This window comes from Meleagris gallopavo, chromosome 2, assembly GCF_905368555.1.
Source record: "Meleagris gallopavo chromosome 2, MGAL_WU_HG_1.1, whole genome shotgun sequence".
Lineage (NCBI taxonomy): Eukaryota > Metazoa > Chordata > Aves > Galliformes > Phasianidae > Meleagris > Meleagris gallopavo.
The window spans coordinates 92760329-92780953 of NC_139405.1; the positions used below are offsets into that span (position 1 = coordinate 92760329).

General features: G+C 36.5%; 1 protein-coding gene across 1 annotated transcript in view; it reads right to left on the reverse strand.

The window, feature by feature from the left end:
* Positions 1-3064: 3064 nt before the first annotated feature.
* Positions 3065-20625, reverse strand: part of EIPR1 (EARP complex and GARP complex interacting protein 1) — a 63538-nt gene continuing 45977 nt past the window's right edge. Inside the window, exons 6-9 of the mRNA XM_085217969.1 lie at positions 18017-18153; positions 14317-14484; positions 12906-13073; positions 3065-5297 (exon numbers count right to left, since the gene is read on the reverse strand). Coding sequence (XP_085074095.1) covers positions 5123-5297; positions 12906-13073; positions 14317-14484; positions 18017-18153 — 648 coding nt within the window. The 3' untranslated portion in view covers positions 3065-5122. The remainder of the gene's footprint in view (positions 5298-12905; positions 13074-14316; positions 14485-18016; positions 18154-20625) is intronic.

The following is a 20625-nucleotide window of genomic DNA, read 5'->3' on the forward strand; positions in this document are numbered from 1 at the left end:
ACAAAAGTTCTTCACCCTTACTCCCATAACTTTCCCTTCGTTTATTGCCAATTTCATCTGTCCTTTCTATTTCTGTTTGCCAAACTGATCTTTCATTGAACTTGTCCTTTTCAATTCACTTTTCATCCTGTATTTGTCAGTCTTCCTTTTACCTTTTCTTCTCCTTTGTTTTTTTCCTCCAAATCACTTCATGTCATTTTCTTTTCACTTCACTAGTTCCTCACTGACCAAAGTGGCAAGTGGAACGTGCAGGAGCAACGCACAAATTATTCTGGAGAGTATCCACAGCTTCACACTCAACAGTTTTCTGTCTGTATAGGAAGGCTAGGCCTCCCTAAAGCAGATTTGCACTCTTCCGTGCTATTCTAGAAAGCAAGGACTTTTGCAGCTTCAGAACAGCTCTCATATCACAGGTTCCACTGTAGTATTAAGTACCTTTTTTGTATCTCCTCCACAAAAAAACAAAAACAAAACAAAACAAAAAACAGAAAAAACCTTCAACATATTCTGTGAAAGCAAATAGCAACACTGTAGCATTATAAACTTGTATCCAATACTGACATTTACAATTATCATTACTCTCTTTTCACTGCATCATTAACATCCCAGACACAACTACCACAGTGACACACCAAGTCAGACTACGACCTTTAATAGCACAGCCTTGACTACCTTAAACTGCAAGAATTTCAGTCTCAAATACTGCAAGAGGTTCCAGACTGTAAGATTTGGAAATTCCAAACAGAGACAGATACAGAGTCAATACTTCCTGTTGTCAGATGGAAAACGCAAGGGTCCGCCAGCTTAATTCTTTCCAACTGTTCTCAGCTAATTTTAGTGTTGAGCATAATGCAGGGGATACTTCCATTCACCTTTGAGGAATGAAAAGGTAAGAGGTAAGAAGAATTAGGCTAGAATGAATGTCAAGTCTATCCATGCCATTCAATACATATTTTTCATTAATTTTAAAATTGACAAGCAGCTCATTAGTTTCCTGGGCTTCAGTACAGGTCAGGGTAATATTAGCACTAACACCACAAGTAAAGTCCAGGTCAATACTGAAGGGTATTGCTTTGCATTTCTTTTTTTTTTTTTTTTTCCTCAACTTGAAGTTAATATCTTTTTTAGCTAAAGAGAACCAGATTGCTATTTCAAGATTTTTATTAAATGGTCAAGATTTCTATTGATTCCGTTTAGATCATACTCTAAATCCCCATAAGAATACTACTAATTCTTTCTCCTTTAATAATTCACATTAAAAACAAATTCAAAAACATTTCTGTAATTCTACACCAGATTTTCAGTACCAAATCTGAAATAAAACAAATTTTTAGGTGGCAACATTGATAGTCTGACATTTTTAAGGAATATCACAACACAGTTTTTCAAAAATAAAACATATTCTGCAAAACAAAACAAAAAAGTCATTTAAGAGATGATTGAAAACATAACTGTGTGCTTACCATTCTCTCTTGAACACTGAAACAAGCCAGTGCTGGGAGGTCAGTCAGACCACAATTCGCATCTCAGAAGAAACGATGGACACCGCTGTACAGAAATCAGTTTGCCTCCACAGTCTCCTTGCCAGGGAGCGTTTCACAACGTAGACATTTTTCAGAATACTGAGATTCTATAAGAACTTCACTTGAGATGTGAAGGTTTCCTAATACTTCCCGAAACAGAACTTACATCCAAAGTAAAGAATTGTGAGAGAGAAACATGGAGTTCTATCAAAACCAGAGATAGAAGCTTATAGAATACATTACTATTTTCTTTAAACTTTTTTTTTTTTTCCCCTTTACTGGCAAATAGCACACCTAGGAAAGCAAGTAAGGACCAGGCAAGCACAAAGGGATTCTTTGCGAGTATTCTTGGTGGCAATTCATGGTTCAAAAGGATTTTCTGAGCCTTTACTTTTAACAAACTTTAATGGATTCACCTTTTAAAGTACCGGTCCACTTACTTTCAAGCCATGTAAACTTTAAGGAGATTTAGTTGTCTGTTTTCAGGTTGTTTTATTTTTTGCAGAGGAGTGGGGATGGGGTGCAGTGATATGGAATGCTGGAGCTCAACTGCATGCCCTGTGAAGACCAACCTCATCTTGCATACTTGGAGTCATCATCTGGAGACTCAGTTTCATAATCTCTAGTTCTGCCATCAGGAAAAAAAAAAAAAAAAAAAAAAATCACAGTACAATCACTCAACACTCATCCTCTCCTTCCACCACATCCCCATTCATCCTCTTCTTCCACCACTTCTGACTTCAAGGAATTTTATCACTCCCTCTCAACCACCTGCCTCTCAGACTTTTTAGTTATCCTCATAAATGCCATTCATCATTCTTGTCACTCTTCTCTAAAAACTTTTCCAGTTCCACTGTATCAATTCTAAGACAGAAGATACCACAATTAGATGTATTAAGATGCATATACTCTAAGGATTTATAAATATTACATAATGTACACATTACTTTATTTTCTTCTTTGCTTGCTTTCTAACAATTCCCCTTTAGTTACTATTTTAATCTACTTTAAGCTGATGGTTTTAAAGATCTTTTATAACCCTAAAATCTTACTTCCATAACAACAGTAACTTGAGACCACCAACGCATATCAATAAAATCAAAGTTTCCTTCACATTTTCTGCATAGAATTCCATCTATCATTTCATTATCCAGTCACTCCATGATATTAAGATCCTCCATAGTTCTCCAGTCAGTCATCTTTACTACTCTGAATGTCATTTAATGCAACTCCACTGCAATGTACATGGACATTGACATGTAGATCTAGTTGCTCAGAGCCTGGTCCAGATGAAAAGAAAGTGAAAATGATTAGAACTTGATCCTTACTGCTCTCCTGATTCTTCTGTAACTTATTTCATTCAAATTTGACCTGCTACTCCTTCCCTTCAGTGTTCCCTGCCCTTCTTATTCCCTGTTATGTGATATTACACACATTTGACAGAACTAAGACAAAAGAAGGTATTTTTGTTATTATTTGTTTGCAGATAGAGCTGTCACATACAAGCTCTCAATATTAAAGAAAATGCAACTACGTCAAAATTAGTCAGAAATCTGTCCCAGATTTTATTACACATTATAATCAAACCAAATCCCACATATGTCTACACGATTTCCTGTCACCTTCCCACTACAAGCCATATACACTAGCAAACAATAAAATTTCATTAGACCTTTATTCCTAATGTTAATCAGGTTTTGAAGAGCTCTGCTGTACACTAAAGAAAAACTACAGGGCTTCTTGTGTGGAAGAAAAAAGCAACAGGGTTTTGTGTCTGAAGACTGAAAGCTCCACAAAAGCTGCAGCTCCTCCGAGGATTTTGATATTCAAACAACTGAAGCACTACTTTGTTGGAAAAGTAATTTTTCTTACAACATACAAATGCATAGCTCATGCCTTATTACAGATTGAAACAATTTCAAACAGCACAAGTTTAAAAGCTTAGCACAGAAACGTAGACCATCAGAATTTCCAATGAAGCATTCACTCTGGAGCAGACAAACATTGCAGTAACACATAAACAGTAATACAGATATAACGAAATTAACTCCCTCATGAATTCTTCCAAACAAGTTTTTCAAAAAGCCTGGAAAAGAATTCAACTTTGGACACTTTGGTTTGTAGCAGCCAGCAATAGTCTCAGAGTGTAGTTCCCACAGCAGCAGCTGAGTGCACACAATTGGGCATGTTTCAATCCGGGCAGTGAGTAAGGACAAGCAGAGATTAGGAGCAGGCCCCCCCCAACTATCTCCAGCAGTTACTACAGCAACTCTGTTAGGAAGCACTGGCAGAGGCTGGAATTGATCTGTCCATTGGTCTGTGCCAGTGGCCTTGGCATTTCTTCTTCAGAGTAGCCTTAGAGAATGCCACCACAACGAACACCACCACACATACCCAAGTTCTGAAGATGATAGGAAAGAAAGTGATGTAAAGACAACAAGGGATAACTGCTGTTATGTTCAGTCTAAGTATACAATGAATAGGCAGCAGAATTTTCATCGAGTTAAGGGGGGGGAGGGGAGTGTATCAGTATGTGCAGGAACGTGTTATCACTCCTTCCATCTACATTTCAAGTTCTCTGTGCATTCTCATGCAGGGCAACATCTGTTCTCAGCATTTGCAGCAAGGTAGTCACTGATGCCTAGGTCACACATTGCAAAAAGTATGATATAGCAAAGGACGTTTTGCACTTAGTTGAAAGTCTGCTACTTCATACTGCAGAATGGCACAGAGTCAAAAGGATAAGAATAAGATTACTTACAAACATCAAAAGGTTTTTCATGTTAACGATATAGCTCCAGAGTCCCTCAACATATACTACAAAACAACTAAGTTCTGCAAACATAGTATATTACATTACATGAGAACATAAGAGTTTTTGGTAAAGATAGATGTTTCTAACAATACACAGCACAAAAGTGCATTTAATCTGCAAATTACAGGGTGAGATTTTGATACTATTGTAAAGCTTAAATGAAAACTCAGCTTTGATGGTTTCATCCTCACGATTAACACTCCTTCTTAAGATACACAAAATGAGAAAAACTGTTTACAGTACTAGACTGAGTTATGACAACCTTTCAGAACATTCCCAACTGCATTTACAGTAGTTGAAGAGTGAACCAGAACAGTCAGCATAACATGACCCTATCTAAGAACAGAAGGCTGCTTATATAAGAAGATAGATAAAATATTATTCTTGTAAATGACTACATGACTTCCTCTACATGCACCTTGTTCCAGTTTTATATCAGTGTTAACTCCTCTCCACTGTATCTGCATAACACTGAAGCAATAAATCAGTAGTATGGAAAGCACCCAGCACCTCCAGAAATTTTGTAATTCCTACACTCAGTGGCTACAAACAAACAAACAAACAAAAAAAAAAAAAAAAAGAAAGAAAGAAAAACAAGAACTAGTATGGCCTTTTCTAAAATAGGCATCATACTTTCCAAGGTAAATACAAAAGACAAATAGAAAGCGTCCATATAAGTACAAATTTTCTTAATAAAAATGAAAGTAGATCCTGAAAAAAAAAGTTAAACAATACCTACCAATTGTGTACATCAAGACAACAATCCCATCATAATCCAAACAAATTATAATAGTATGTGATATTTAAGAGCTCTTGGAACCCTGTTAATAACAAGTCTTCCATCATAACTTAAAGAGGCAAATAGCCATGGGTCTGCTGAGGACCATTCAACTGCATATACACTATCTTCATGTTCTTCATAGGTAGCTATTACACTGTCCTGAAGGGGCTCTTTAATCCTAAAGTTAAAAAAGAAGAAGAAAAGAAAAAAGAAGAAAGTAAGCATCCATCAACACTCTTGATTTTAAAAATGCAGTGTTAAGTGTCATTAACATCTAGAGCACAAGTTCCTATTTAACAGTGCAATAGTGTGAGTTCAGGGAAGGGATGCACCTTCTACACCTAATATCTGCACATACACCTAATATCTGCACATACATTTCAGATAACACAGTCATGTGAAGTATAAAGAACTCATTTGTAGGGATAAAACACATGCCATTCTCAACTTCGAGTGGGTACTGAGACCTGCTCTGAAGCATTTCAATCTCTTCCACCCTTCCTGTCATACTTCAAGCATTAAAAGACAAGTGTTATTTTTTCCCTTAATCAACAGCTTTTCTCTCATCATGGTCCACCTTCTTTGTTGCCAATTGAATTATTCAAAGCATATCATCTATTACATGAGAGCAGGTAGATAAGAAGTTTTGGTCCTTGACACTGCGCTCTCTCCTATGCTGCAATCCTGGACCCACTCAGAGTAACAGAAAGGGTATAAAGGCACCCCTACAAACGTGATTTTTTTTTTTCTTCCTGTTCCTAGAGTTATAACATCAGAAGCACTAAAAATGCAAATTCTCCCTTATTACCATATACTTCACCTCTCACTATCCAAGTTCCTAGTCATCTACACCATCACGAGAGAAAGACTTACTCTCTTTTGCAGTGAAAAATATTTGAAAACTGATTCAGGCTAGTCTTTAAATTTCAAACCATTCAAGAGTGAATGGCTGTGCCCTGCTAGTTGAAGGCAGTCCTTCTCTTCCCCAGAGAGCCACTCTCTTCTTTAAGGGCACTCTCTTCTATAAGGGCACCACAGTACATTGTTTTGTAGCTGCAGGGCAGGTGAGTTTGCAGGAAGACCTTACAGCTCCCTTCCCCTGTAGAGAATCACTCCTGCCTGGCAGCCATCAGCATCCACCTGCCTCCCTGAAACAGACCTGTATTACAACCACAGTCTTCTCAACAGAAAGCAAAGGCAGAGGGCCTTGCAAACAGCAATCATTTAAACAGATACTGCTGCTGCAGAAATAAGTGCTGATCACTCTCTGCCCTTTATCACTTCCCTCTGAAAATACGCATCCTTGCAATCACAAAGCACACATCGCATTATGTTTGAATTGCTTGCAGGATATCACTGGTCCACCTAGCCAGCTGTGAATCTAACATCGCAATTAAAATTCAATTGAATTTAATGAACAAACAAAATGCAGTCTGATACTACAGAATAGCTTCAGATATTTAGTTCCAAGGTCTATTATCATTTACTTATGCTATGTTTAAGGTCAACTATCAAAAAGGGTGCTGGTACAAACAACATACAGCCTCTGGCTAATTAAAACGAGTAGATCTGTTCTGCAATTCTCCTGAATGCATACTTTACTACAAACCATCTAACAGCAGAGAGCTAATAAACACACATACGCAGACACTTCATCTCCCACAATGCGTTTTTCTAACTTCCTGTTAAGTGACATGCCTGGTTAACTGAAAGTTGGTCATGTCCCTAGACAGCAATGTGCCTCATGCAGTGCTCACCCATTTATCCAGAACTCCATTATTCTGAAGGTTTCAAATGTCTCTCTGGAAAAGCAGGGGAGTAATGCATGGTGAATACTGCCATCAGGGGACACGACCAACTTTCAGTTAACCAGCAGTCTCAGTTAACCAAAGGTTGGATAAACAAAGGACAAATATGCCTCTAACTTGCACTAATTTCTGTATGTTCCCAAGTTGTTAATAGCGTTTCATTTAAACAATACAGTTCACCTAACTTAATTCATGGAATTCACAGTGGAATGAGTGTTTAAGAAAGAAACATACAGTTTGGTATTGCCACAAAGATTAACTGATCTTTAATACTGTCCATACATTTACTTTCATACTCAAGAAGAGCGTTTCTTGTCTTCCCTTAAAAGAAAGTACACTATCACATGTGGTTCTTCAGGTCACATGTGATCATTTTTCTTTTATTGATGTTTAAGCAGGTAAGACTATTTATTTATTTTTTTTTAGTCTACTTATGCATATGATTGGCAACTTTTCAAGTTGTCAAGAGTCTGAGAAAATCCTTATGAAAGTGACCAGTTGATGTGAAGGAGCTAGATACTATTGAAGATAATCAAATGGAAGAAATTATCTTAATAACACATCTCAGGAACAATGCAGAAGATCTGAAAGAATCTGTCTGGAGGCATTCTTTACAAACACTATGAGAGAAAACAGACACATCATTCAATTTTGTAATGGGTAGTACACCCGAAAGGTTTCTGCAAAAGGAAATAAAGAACAGAATTTATTCTGTGCCTCTGAAAGAATGCCCAAAATAATTAAAAAAAAACAAACAGAAAGGAAGAGGTAGTTTGTGTTTGGTGGTTTTTTTTCCTCATCTCCTCAAGATGGATCACATTATCCCATGCTGAGTCTTTCAAGAAAACACCTCAGATTCATTTGCATTTTAGCAATGTGAGCACTTCTCTGGTAATCCAAGACTAGGCTGAGGATACAGATTTTGATTCTACATGAATCTAGGATACTTAAAAGTTGTTCTGTTTCCAAGTCCCAGGGCTAAAACTATTTACTCTTGATGAGTTTTTGTACAGCTTTTGCATATTTTTTAAATCTGTTAAAGAATGAACTCAGATTCCTAATCCCTCAGATACTAAACAATTTGGTTAATGCAAGAAGGTATGCACTTAACAGCTATGACACTGACATTTATTTAACCAAGGCAACAAATACTTAAAAAGAAGAACAAAAGCATATGTATAAAAAGATTATATAGAAAAAGATGCTGGTGATAGCAAATACTAGGGGAACACAAAAAATAGCTTAGATTTTATTGTTGCACACCATTTTCCTACACAGATAATTCAATTATTTATGTGGGCTTTGTTTGGCTTTTTTTTTTTCTTTTTTACCAGCTGCTAAAATTTTATTCATAGAATCAGAATTGTTTGAATTGGAAGATACCCATAAGAGTTACCTAGTCCAACTCCTCCACAACAAATAGGGAGAGCTATAGCTAGATCAGGTTGCTCAGAGCCCTGTCAAGCCTGACCTTGAATGTCTCCAAGGATGGGGCATCCAACACCTCCCTGGGCAACCTGTTCCAATGTTTATCATAAAAAACTTCCTTATATCTACCTAATCTCGATCTCCCCTCTTTCAGTTTGCCCTTGTCCTGTCAAAACACACCTTGCTGAAGAGTCTGTCTCCTCATTTCTCATAGCTCCCTTTAGATACTGAAAAGGCTGCTCAGGTCTCTCCAGAGCCTTCTCTTCCTCAAGGTTGAACATTTCCAGCTCTTAGCCTGTCCTCCTTGCATCACTCCCATGGCCCTCCTCTGGACATGCTCCAACAGGTCTGTGTCTCTCCTGCACTGAGGACTTCACATCTGGATGCAGCACTCCAGGTGAAGCCTCACCAGCCCATAGCAGAGAGACAAGATCACCTCCCTCGCTCCTGCCCTGCTGGCCACGCTTCTTGTGACACAGCCCAGGATACGGTTGGATTTCTGGGTTGCAAAGACACACTGCAGACTCATGTCTACCAGAATCTCAGGTCCTTTTTGGCACAGCTGCGCTCAATGCTTTCATCCCCCAGCTTGTATTGATAATGGAGCCTCCAAGAGCCAGGTGCAAGACCTTGCACTTGGATTTGTTAAACCTCCTGAGGTTCTCCTGGGCCCACAGCTGGGGCCTCTTTAACATTCAGCACTTACAGAGACTAACATCATAGATCTAACAAATGTATTTTTTAATACTCTATACATAACAATAATTAAAAATACTATTACACATAGTTTTATCTGAGAAACCATCCATTCCATAAATAACAGCTCTCAATGAGGTAAAGGTACAGATTGCTCTGACTACTGATTCCTAGATAGAGAAGTCTATCTTTATTTGATGAACACCCTTACTAATCACTTGTTAAACCTGGAAAGCTTGGTGAACTATTCTCTTCCTTACTCTAAAATCTTCCCGGCCCTTGAAAAGCTCTGCAACTTTCTTGTACTATTTCAAAGATTTAAGTACCTTTTTCTCTTCTTATATTTGTTCTTGCCTGCATCATCTGACAAGGCATCAAGCTTTTATGTCATCAAGCACTTATATTAAGCAGTGTGTAATCTATACCTACATCCTGCATAAATTTATGACCTGTGCCAGGCAGAACTGAAACCAGACTGATTTCTCTTTATAGCCTTATTCACATAACACCACCCCTACCATCCTCATCTACAAAAGGAGAAGAGTTTTCATTTTACTATAACACAGAGGTTAATTGCACTACTGACTTGAGAGAGAAGCCTGTTAAGCCTTGGATAATTGTTTTCATGTAGAGAGCTGTTATTTCCAATTACTGCTCATGCTAACAACCACTTACATTTGCAGAGCCAGAGATTCTGTTTTGTCATCATAATGTTTAATAAAGTGTTTTTCAGAGTCACCAAAAACCGTTAATTCCTTATCACAGTCAAAGTTAAATCCTCCTTACTTAAGTTACTTGAAATGGATGTGATTCAACAGAGCAGTAGAGTGTCCAAAATGCAGAAGAGTAAATGCATTGAAGTCTCGAAACAAGCCCAGTGGATGCCCTTTCCCTTTAACTGCAGGGCAGAACTTTACAACTGTAAGGGTTTGCTTCAGATAAGCTCAGACGACACACTATTTCCTTCTTTACTCTGTTCAGTAATACAGAATTCAGAGATTTTTCTACTAGAAATGACTTTCTATGTATATTAGCTAGTCATTCATTTTACTATAAATATTTTCTTACACGAAAAACAGCCTTCTGAACTGCTTCCACACAAAAATTTCATCTTTAAAAGAAGGAAATGCTTCTTTTTTTTTTTAATATCAAATTTCATATTTGTCCTACAACACAAAATGAATTTATCAGCAGATATACTCTAGTTAAAGAAATAGCAGGGGAAAACTGTACCTGGAAATTGCACTGCACCAGATTTGGCCCAGCTTCTTTACACATCCTACCAAGTGAAGTGTCTAACACCTGGTATTCCCCAGTACCTATTAGAGTACCTATTTTTGACAGAATGCTGAAGGTTTTTCTTATTCAGCACAAAGACACAACACAGTTGGCATACTCATCCTAGATGCATTTCACAAAGGCACTGTATGCACTGCATGTTTTGGAACAATCAAAAGCACAGCCAGTGAGAAGAGAAACTGATGAATATGGCTAACGGTAAAAGAAAATTCTAGTGGGAAAAATCAGAAGACTCCAAAGATGATTCAGAAAGCAGGAACGGTCCCTTAAGCTGCTAACATTCTAGGACTGAAAGCATGCCCAGGGGAAATATCATGTTTCCTGTTTTTATAACATTTCCTCTTGGCTGCTATGATGCAGGCTAGGGAGACCTTTGATATGATGCAGGAAGGCTGTTCTTCCATTTGTATGATTGATGAGAGTAACAACAGTAGCAGTGAAAAAAGCAATAAAGGGACAGCAAACTAGTCTCTCTGATCTGTATCAGCAGTTGAGATTAAATGAAGGTCACTTAGTCATGACAAGAGAAAAAATCCTCATGTAAGGTCCTAGTTACACTGCTTGTGAAAGTGTGTTCTGGTCTCCAAGATGAGACACAAGATGGACATATAAACTCTCAAGGTGTTGGCACATATGTAGACAAGTACACAAGAGAAATTTCAAAGAGAAATTTCTTATTAGGAATAGAAGATAGCAACTTTGGTGTGCTGTCTATTTATTACTGAACAAACATTTTCTTAAAAAGCAGGTATTTACTGCAGAAAAGCTATCAAGAATAAATGAGTAGACTCGTAATTCTAGGCCACTGCACAATGCAAGGTTAAACTAACATGTTACTTGCTTTTGTCTTCAGAAGAGAAATACATTAAAACAAAGTTTACCCCAAACATTTTAATATATTAAAAAATAACTTGAGTCTTAAGAATCTCAGACATCTCAGTTGTTTAGAATATTATGAGTCAGTTTTAAATATATAGACTTTTGCTAGGTAAAGAAAAAACCCTTTTAAGTGTGAACTGGTATATACTCTTCATTTTTATATTTAACCGAAGGAGTTAAATATTTTCTTACACAAATTATTACAAGTTATTTCAGTCATAAATTTAAAAAAAAAATGTAGATAGCTTATGAGGAAACAGCTTTCTTCTTCTTTCTTGAAAGAAGGTTGAAATACAAAGTATAGATTAGGTCGCTCAGTTTGAAGGTGACTGTTTGGAGTACCGATTTACAGATACTTCCTCTTCCTGGTATATTTCAAGATACACTTAAAAAGTGAATTTGTTTTTCAAGATTTCTGTGCTACTTAATTAACCACACATCCTCCTAACAAGGTAAAATGAATCCTGTGAGGATACAGCAACTTCCTGAAAATCTAGAAAGTATCCAACCCCAAAAAAGATTGATTCTAAAGACATTTTGTATGTTTAAAATTAGCCATTCCTATTCATGAGATAGCTTCCTTATTTAATCAAAAGAGGAAGAAAATAAAAACAAAGAAAATAAAAACTCAGAAGAGAGTTCCAAAACCTTCACATGAACCAAAGTGTGAAAAATAGTTGGAGCAAAACTACATCTTATTAAGAAATGGGCCAGAGCAATCTTGAAAGTTCAACTACAGAAGTAATCTAAGGATTTTTTAAAAGTTTAAGTGAAAAACCTAAAGAACATGAGTAAAAGAGGGATGTTCTTATCATTTCCTTATTCTTCAACTCATCTCACCATTCTTCATGAAAAAATAAAAACACTTCATGAGGTAACGTGCCTATATCATTGCAGACAGTTTCACATATTAAAATAAATTAATCAACTTAAAATGACTGCTCAGTGTATTAATGAAATACATAGATTTTCTCAGTTGCAAAGAATAGAAAAATACAGACTAGTCTGTTGGCTTCAAAATGTTTTACATGAGTTTCTATATTATTATCCTAATTTTGCAAAGAAAGAATCTGCTGAAGATCACCATGTAATCTAGTTGCAAAATTTGAAAGCCTTAAGCCATGCTAGCTCTACAGAGCTATGTGTACTCATACAGAAGAGGAAAACAAATATCATATCTCACAAACTAAATAAACTCTCCCTCCAAAACACACGTGCACAATACACAACACACACACAACTGCATGCCTTATTCTCTACCAATATAACTGAAACCAAACTTCTGTTTTGCTCGGAACAGTTCTCTCTCACACTCTCATACTCTCTCTTCCAAAACAAACAAGCAAACAAACAACAACAAACATCCCCTTTTAACCCAGATTGTGTGTGCATGACTCGATCCAGAGCTCCGTTAAAGTGATCCTTTCACTCATCCAGCTGACTTTAGGACTGGTCCTCAGCATCACCATCCCCTACCAGTGCAAATACAGTGATAGTGCTGATTTGATAAAAAGAATACATTCCACCCATGACTGTGAGTAAAGAAGTATTAATTAGAACTACTTACCTGAAAGGTCTGTATATAAAAATCCTAAGACAGCAAAGAATAGCACGTTAACCATTTTAACAAAAAGACTAACTATAAGCATATACATAAAACCTAGGAAACTTCATACTTCTCTTCTTGATGCTGTTCCTCTTGGTCACTCAGTTCATCATCATCTACCATATGTCCAAATGGTTCAGAAGAAATTGATACCATATTAGAAAGAATAACTCTGCTATCACTGCTTCCCGTAAGGATCAGCTGATCATGAGAATGATTGTATCTGACATTCCAGACCCTAAAAAGATAAATCAGAAAGAACAAGAGGCCATATTTGGCAGGTTGTGAGTGCATCAATGTTGTTTAAAAAAAATTCCATTTTAAAAATAGGATTAAAAATTCATCTTTGATTTGAATGGCTAAGTACACACAAATGAAATGTCTTATTCCAAAGACTAGTTTTTTCTGTTTTCATTTGGCTTTTAAGCTTCTATATAATTTGTTTTCTTTGGAGTATCTTCAAAATTCAACAACTAAATTTTAAGGAAAAAAATCCCAAAAAACAAAAACATACCATTCAGTGATAACCATTCCCTGAGGATATATGCAAGGCTATTGTTTAATACATCAGAAAAATATTTAGGTTCTAAAAATATAAAATCATAGCAAAGTACAGATTAGAAACTACCCATTAGACAAAAAACTTAAACATTTTCACAATAAATTTTAAAATAGACTTTAAAAGAAGGATTATATTCATCTTCAATTTTGATACTTCATATAGTAAATTAATACTAGATGTTTTATAGTTCTTGTTTCATTATTTTCCTTTCAATCTTCTAGAGAAAAAAACAGCACATACAAGTACTCCTCCTGTTAATTCTCATCTTCATTCCCCTCAAAGTAGCTTCAGGGTTCAGATCTATTTGGCAAGAGTTACTCTAACTCATATTTCATAGATTCGAACTGTTCATCTACTCTGCAAACTTCAAACAAGATTCTCTCTCGACTCCAATCACATGCCAAAGGGTATACAGATTATATATAATATACATAATATATAATTTGAGAAAAAAATGACTGACTTGCTCTGGCTTACAGGATGCCAAGAGTGTGAAAAAAGTGAGGCTGACATATTTACTAATCCACACTGGAAGGACAGATGGCAGCTGCTGCAACCAAAACAGCTCAGGTGCTTTTGCGCATGTCAGTGCAGCAGATCATGCTGAAGTTGGGCAGGCACAGTTGCATCTCTTCTGGACCCCACAAGCCAACCTCTGTGCTGTGCTTCTCAAAAAGTGTACCCAATCTCCCCAGCATTAACAACAGCTTCTTCCCAAACAGACAATAAGATTGCCTAAACTTCTTATTTACAGTAATACAAGTAACATTTATGTGTTAAAACCTTTCCTCTGTGCAGAAAAATGTTATCCACAGTAGCAAAAACATAGCCTGCATTGTTCCTAAACAGTAAAATAATTAGCTAAATAAATTATGTAAGCTATCCACCCACAACACAGCATGTAGATAATTTGTTCTACCAGTGGGAATGCTCCTCTAGCGTCTTCACTGGTTCAGTGACATTTCTTGTGTCCCAGAATTTCACCTTGCAGTCATCTCCACAGCTAGCCAGGTAGTATTGTTTATTGGGATTAAAGTCAAGGTCTCGTACCAGCTGTCCATGTGCATTTTCTATGGAATATATCTGCCTGTAAAACACATTAAAAAAAATTAAATGGTCTATAAAAAGCTAGCTGCATTCCACTGACAAGAATCTGTTTCCCTGGAAACTTGCATAATGCCCTTAACACCCACAGACCTCAAGTTCTCACTGCTAGTGCACAGTCTGGGGAAACCCCAGCTGTTAACTGCAGAGACTTGTGTAGATTTCTCAGCATGCTTTGAAGTTTCCCTTTTTACTTATTTGTACTGAGATCTTCTGGACCTAAAAATATATATTAGATCCGGATGATTCTAGCACAGTACTGTAGCAACCATAAGAAATATCTGTTACTAACCCACAATATGTTCATATTACACCTTCTCCATCCCTAAGTTGTTATACAATTTCTATATTTATTATGTCTAGCTCTTAGAATCACACAATCATCTAAGCTAGAAAAGACCTTCAAGATCAAGTCCAACCATTTACCTGATCCTATCAAGTCCTATCACTAAGCCAACTTCCTCTAGTGCCACATCCATGTGCCTTTTAAATACCTCCAGGGGTGGGAACTCGGCCACTTCCCTAGGCAGCTCACTCCAATGCTTCACCACTCTTTCTGCAAAGAAATTCCTCCTAATATCCAACACAAACCTCAGCTGCTGTAAGAGATGGTTTTCTCAAATCTCGTCGCTTATCCTCTGAGAAAAGAGGTAATATACCCTTTCCACTGCAGCCTCCTCTATAGTTGTTGCAGAGAGTGATGAGATCTCCCCTCAGCCTCCACTTCTCCAAGACAAAACCATTTCAACTCCCTAAGTCACTCCTCATAGGTCTTGTTTTCTAGTCCCTTCACCAGCTTTGGTGCTCTTTTCTGCACATGCTTGAGCAACTCAATATCTTTCTTGTGGTGACAAGCCCCAAACTGAACATAGTACTTGAAGTGCAGTTTCATCAGTGTTGCATATAAGGGGCAGTCCATTCCTGATTTCTGATGCAGGCCAGGATACCATTGGCCTTTTTGGCCACCTGGGTTCATGTTCAGCCAGCTGTCAACCAGTATCACCAGGTCATTTTCTGCTAGGGAGCTTTCTCTCTCTCTTCCACAAGTCTGTACCACTGCATGGAATTGCTATGAATCAAATGAACTTGGCATCAGCTCTGTTGAATGTGACACAACTGGACTTGGTCCATCAAGCCAGCCTATCCAGATCCCTCTGCAAAGCTTTCCCACCCTCAAGATGATCCATAAGAAGCAACTCAAAGTATATCACACATAGTAATCCTTCTCCCGACAGCTACTGCAGTCACCTGGGATAAATGATATCATCCAGATAACCAACTTCAAAACTCTGCTCAAATTTTGATAGATCAAAGATATTGCTCAGGTATGCCTTTCTACCAGCTACTCTGGCATCAGAATTTTACACTTCCTCTTCATTTCCTAAAACATCTTTGAGATTTTTTTTTTTTTTTTTCCAAATACAAAATACTTTTCCCTTCATTATTAACATATATTTTTTTAAATTTTGTTCTTGACTGCACTGCTCATGGAGATGTGTGAAGTTTTGAAAAGAAATTCCATTCTCTGCCTACCCTGCATTCAGTTGTGCTTACCATGAAAGCCTTTATGCTAACTGAACTGTTAGTTTGACCACTTGATCAATCCCTTTCTTTTCCAAATCCTAATATTCTTTTTCACTCTATTATCTTACCTACAGCAATATAGCACATATTCAATTTCCCACTTACACCATAAATTAGTAGGATTACACCAGGGCACACAAACATTTTCTCCAACTAGTTATACTCCCTTCTCATATTCTTACACTTTTTTTTAGAATTTATTTATGGTCTCCTAATTTCCCTGATATAATTCTCTCTACAAATTTGTTCAGCCTAGTTATTATTCCCCTCTGCTTCATGATGTTTTGCCTGGTTAAGTTTCCTAATGATCAACTGCTTCGCAGTCTAGTCTAACAGTCTTCTTGCCAACCTTTTGCTTTTTCCTTTCCTTCTTTGCTACATTCAATACTATTTACTCTCTCTTACAGTTACCTTAATTGTACTCTCATAGAAGTAGCTATTCAAGATGCTTTAGAAGCTCCTTTCCTGTCTTTGCTGGTATAGCAGTTTTCTGACCTTGACTTTTTTTGTGTGTGTTTTATACTGCCATGGTTTATATATCTCTGGCTTTAAACTCCAACTTCTAGCCAAGCTAGTCCTCATCAAATATTCACATAATTCTAGTCATATTACAGTGTGATTGGAGATGAGACAATCCTGCACGGTTTTTTCAAGTACATTGCAAATAGCTCTTTGACATAGCCTAGTTCTCTTGAATTTGTTCAAGGGCAGTGAAATGTGACCTTCAGTTAAAGCAACCAAAATTCCAGGGTTTGCTTTTGTTAACCAAATACCCTTTATTGCAGACCTTGGTAATGTCTGGACTATCTTTGTTACAAGTCACTCAGAGAAGTCATTTAAAACAAGATAGAGATGTTATTCTCTAACAAGACAGAACATGAAGCAGACTTCACAACATTTAACACTATCTAATTAGAAATACAGGGTTTAATCTTAGGGTCCTGCATGCTCTATGTTACAAACAAATGAACAACCTCACCTTTCTCCTTGGACCTTACCTCTTCATAAATGAGAGCACACACATATGTATCAAGTTATACCTTTATAGATCATTTTACAGGACGAAGAACAGAACTTTCAAATACAAGAACGGGCATTCAAAAATTTAATCATTATATTTGTATTTTTAACTTTTGTTTATTAACTTAAACAAATCTGTAAGGCAGAAACATACAAAGCTGGCAAATATAGGGATTTATTGCAACACCCCTGAGCTGGCAGGAACCACAGAACTAAATTTAAAGTCATCCCCCTTTAAGAAAACAAAAGTTATTAGAAGACATCAGTCTTCTCAGTTTAGTGATAAATTACTATGTGCTAAGGTACAAAGTGTATCTTAAAAAAACCTTGCAGAGGCTTTAGTTGTCATGACAACAGATGTGCACAACATCACTCCTTTACTTATCAAAATCACAACCAAATAGGAAAGAAAACACCTTATCAGGTAGATTCAAAGCATTACTTGATACTGACATGATTTTGAAAGATTCTGTAGTTTCACGTGACTGGTGTGCTACAGTCTTCAATACAGTACAGTATATTATTAAAATCAGAAAAATGAAGAGTGAAATCACTCTGAACTACCTTCAGAGATTAAAGTTAGCTTTACATAGTATGCTATGAAGACAACTCATAGCATACTCAGGACTGATGTTGCATCCTGGTTTTCAGGTTGATATACAGAATATCTTCATTCAGCTAATGCCTATGCACTGAACAATCTCCAGACTAGTACACAGTTGAGTAAAATGCAATATCCAAGTCAGAATTGGAGCTGAGGGAAACAACTGAAAACCCTTTACTGAACTGTGAATACACTAGCTATGCAATCCCAAACATTCCATCTACAAGTGATAGCTTTTTTAAAGAAAAGGTAGGAGCAACAAAAAATCCACCTCCTGATGAAAATTTTTTGTCCTATTGCTCTTTACCTCATGCTTCGTGTATCCCATCCCCGAACAGTGGTATCATTGGCTGTTGCAATCTGTGTACAATTGTGGTGTGGACTCCATCGTCCTGAAGTAAATCTTAATTGTCCTTTCCCTTCTAAGGCCGCAGAACTAGAGAGCTAACACAAAAACAGAAATTAGAAACGTTTCTAAATGTAAAGTTAAGTGAAATTAGTTCCACTAAGGATAGAACACTGCACAACAGCCTAACATTTCAAGCGTAATTAGAATTTCAAAATCCTAATATAAAGGTGGAGAAAACTAGGAAAATAGAATTGATTTTGTATCTTAAAGTAATTTCTACAAAGGCTTACACAGTGCAATGTTTTAAGAAGTACTATGCTTCTTGATAACCTAAACTAAGCAGTCTTATATCTGTATGTGTTGAAACTTTGTACAGACAATATGGACATACTGCAGCCATTTGTAGCTGTCTTAAACTCGCAAATAAGTATATGCTTTCAGTTTCATAATCAGCTATAAAAGACTCATGAAATGTGTTTTTCCATATCAAGAAGCCGCATTTTATCTGCAGGAAAAGAATTAGCATCAAAAGCTCTTGAATAAATGTACAGCAGCATTAAAACAAAAATCAACGCACACGTGCTCATATCATCACATAAATGCCTATTAAGATAATAGAAGCCATTAGATCACAAATCTACAGTCTGTAAGAGTTAAAAGGTTTCAGCTGCAAAACAAGGCTCGCATACCATGAACAGACATCTGTACATCTCCATACAGTTAATAAAAGAAGGTATAAAATAATCAACTTCACCTTGAAGTTGTAAAGAAAACTGTCATCCTTCTAACTTCGTGTGAACATGGAGAAAACCCCAATATACAGTCACTGCAAATTAGCTGCATTTCTAGTAATGTACAGAAGCTGAGGGGGGAGAGGGGGTAGAAAAGCAAAATAACTACATTTTAATTGATTAAAACTTACACAAATTTAAAGTGCCTGAGCACACAGACATATTTGGTCACGTTGCATGTGATATTCATAAGTGTTTCACTGAGAGGCATTCTATACAAGCAGATTAAAACACTGGATTCTTTTTGGATCTCCACCCGGATACTAACACAAAATATACATTTTTTTTTTGTATGTGAGGGCAACAAAAAACATGTAAAGCTAAGGACAGTGAAGAAATGAGAGGGAACTTTCATACATAAATGATCCTTGTGTAACAGAAGGAAGACAGCAAGAATCCTTCTGTAAAATCCCAAACGAGCAAGAAAATAACCCATTCCATCTCTTTAAAGGCAGAAAAGTTGACTATGTGACTATCCAAATAAAAGAAAACATGACAAAGGCATATTTTAGGTACCACCAATCTCACATGATTTATTCTGCCTAGTAGAAGACAGCATACCGATTCATTGCAGTATTTCAAATAAAAAAAAAAAACACAGAAAAGTGATTTATGGTAGGTAATGAGAAAGTGAATAAGACTGCTGTCCATTTTCAGACAACAGAATTAGCTCTTTCAAGAAAAATACGTAAGACTTTGAAAAAAAATTCTGGGCAAAAAAAAATCTAGAAGAATGTAAAATGGTTATCAGTAAATAGTTGAACTTAAAAACGTTCTTAAGTGCTCAAGTGGATCAGTGGAGTAAAGGCACTAATGGCTGTAAAAAGGAAGTATGGTAAAATATTAGAATTACAGAAGAACAATGACTGGAAATAAAAAAGAATAGGTTCTAAAAAAAAAAAAAGAACAGTTAAACAATGCCATATGATCGGAACAGAACTGTATATTTTTATCCTCAACGAATGAAATATTTTTACAAAAGAAATAAATCTGAAAAAAGCCTGTCCTAGCCTTGAAGAAATGATTTCAGTGAACTCTAATGAAACCACCTGTACTTTACTGAAATATTAGTGAGGACTAAGACACCATCTTCTACTTTGAATTTTGATCTCACAAGGACAGATCTGGACATAGAAAAGGATAGTTCATTTAAAAATAAAAATCATTAATCTTTAGGCTAGTATAGATATTGTCCAGAAAAAAATCATTAAGAGCACATGTGCAACAAACTGCTCATTCAGTCTGCCAGAACAAGAGGCATCAAATGAGACAAATCCATACCAGCCTTACTACTTACATACCTGAATATCAGACAAAACAGTTCTAAAAAAAAAAATAAATGAGTGAATCAATTTGAATAGACGTTGTTTAGAACTGAGAACTCAAAGCAGTGCATAGTAAGCGTGGGAATTTAAGTGACATCTACATCCAAAGGTTTTAAGTTAAATATAAAATACAGGGCTGTGAGATATTAACTAACATTGGTTAATCTATTATCATATCAATTAGAAAATCCTTGAATTTATTATCATCAGTATTCCCTGATAAATGTTTATCAGTAAAGCAATGCTGATCTTCAGAAGCATTATGAAAAGGCAACTCTAGTAAAAAGGAAATAATTAACCATTAGCAACAAATAAATATACTCAGTTACCTCTTCTCTTAAAAACTACCAAGTCAATTGACACTGCATTCATTTCCCCCAACACCCACTGAAGACAAGATACTTTTGAAGTCATCAGGGAACAAGTAGTTAAAAGATGAGCAAATTTGGGG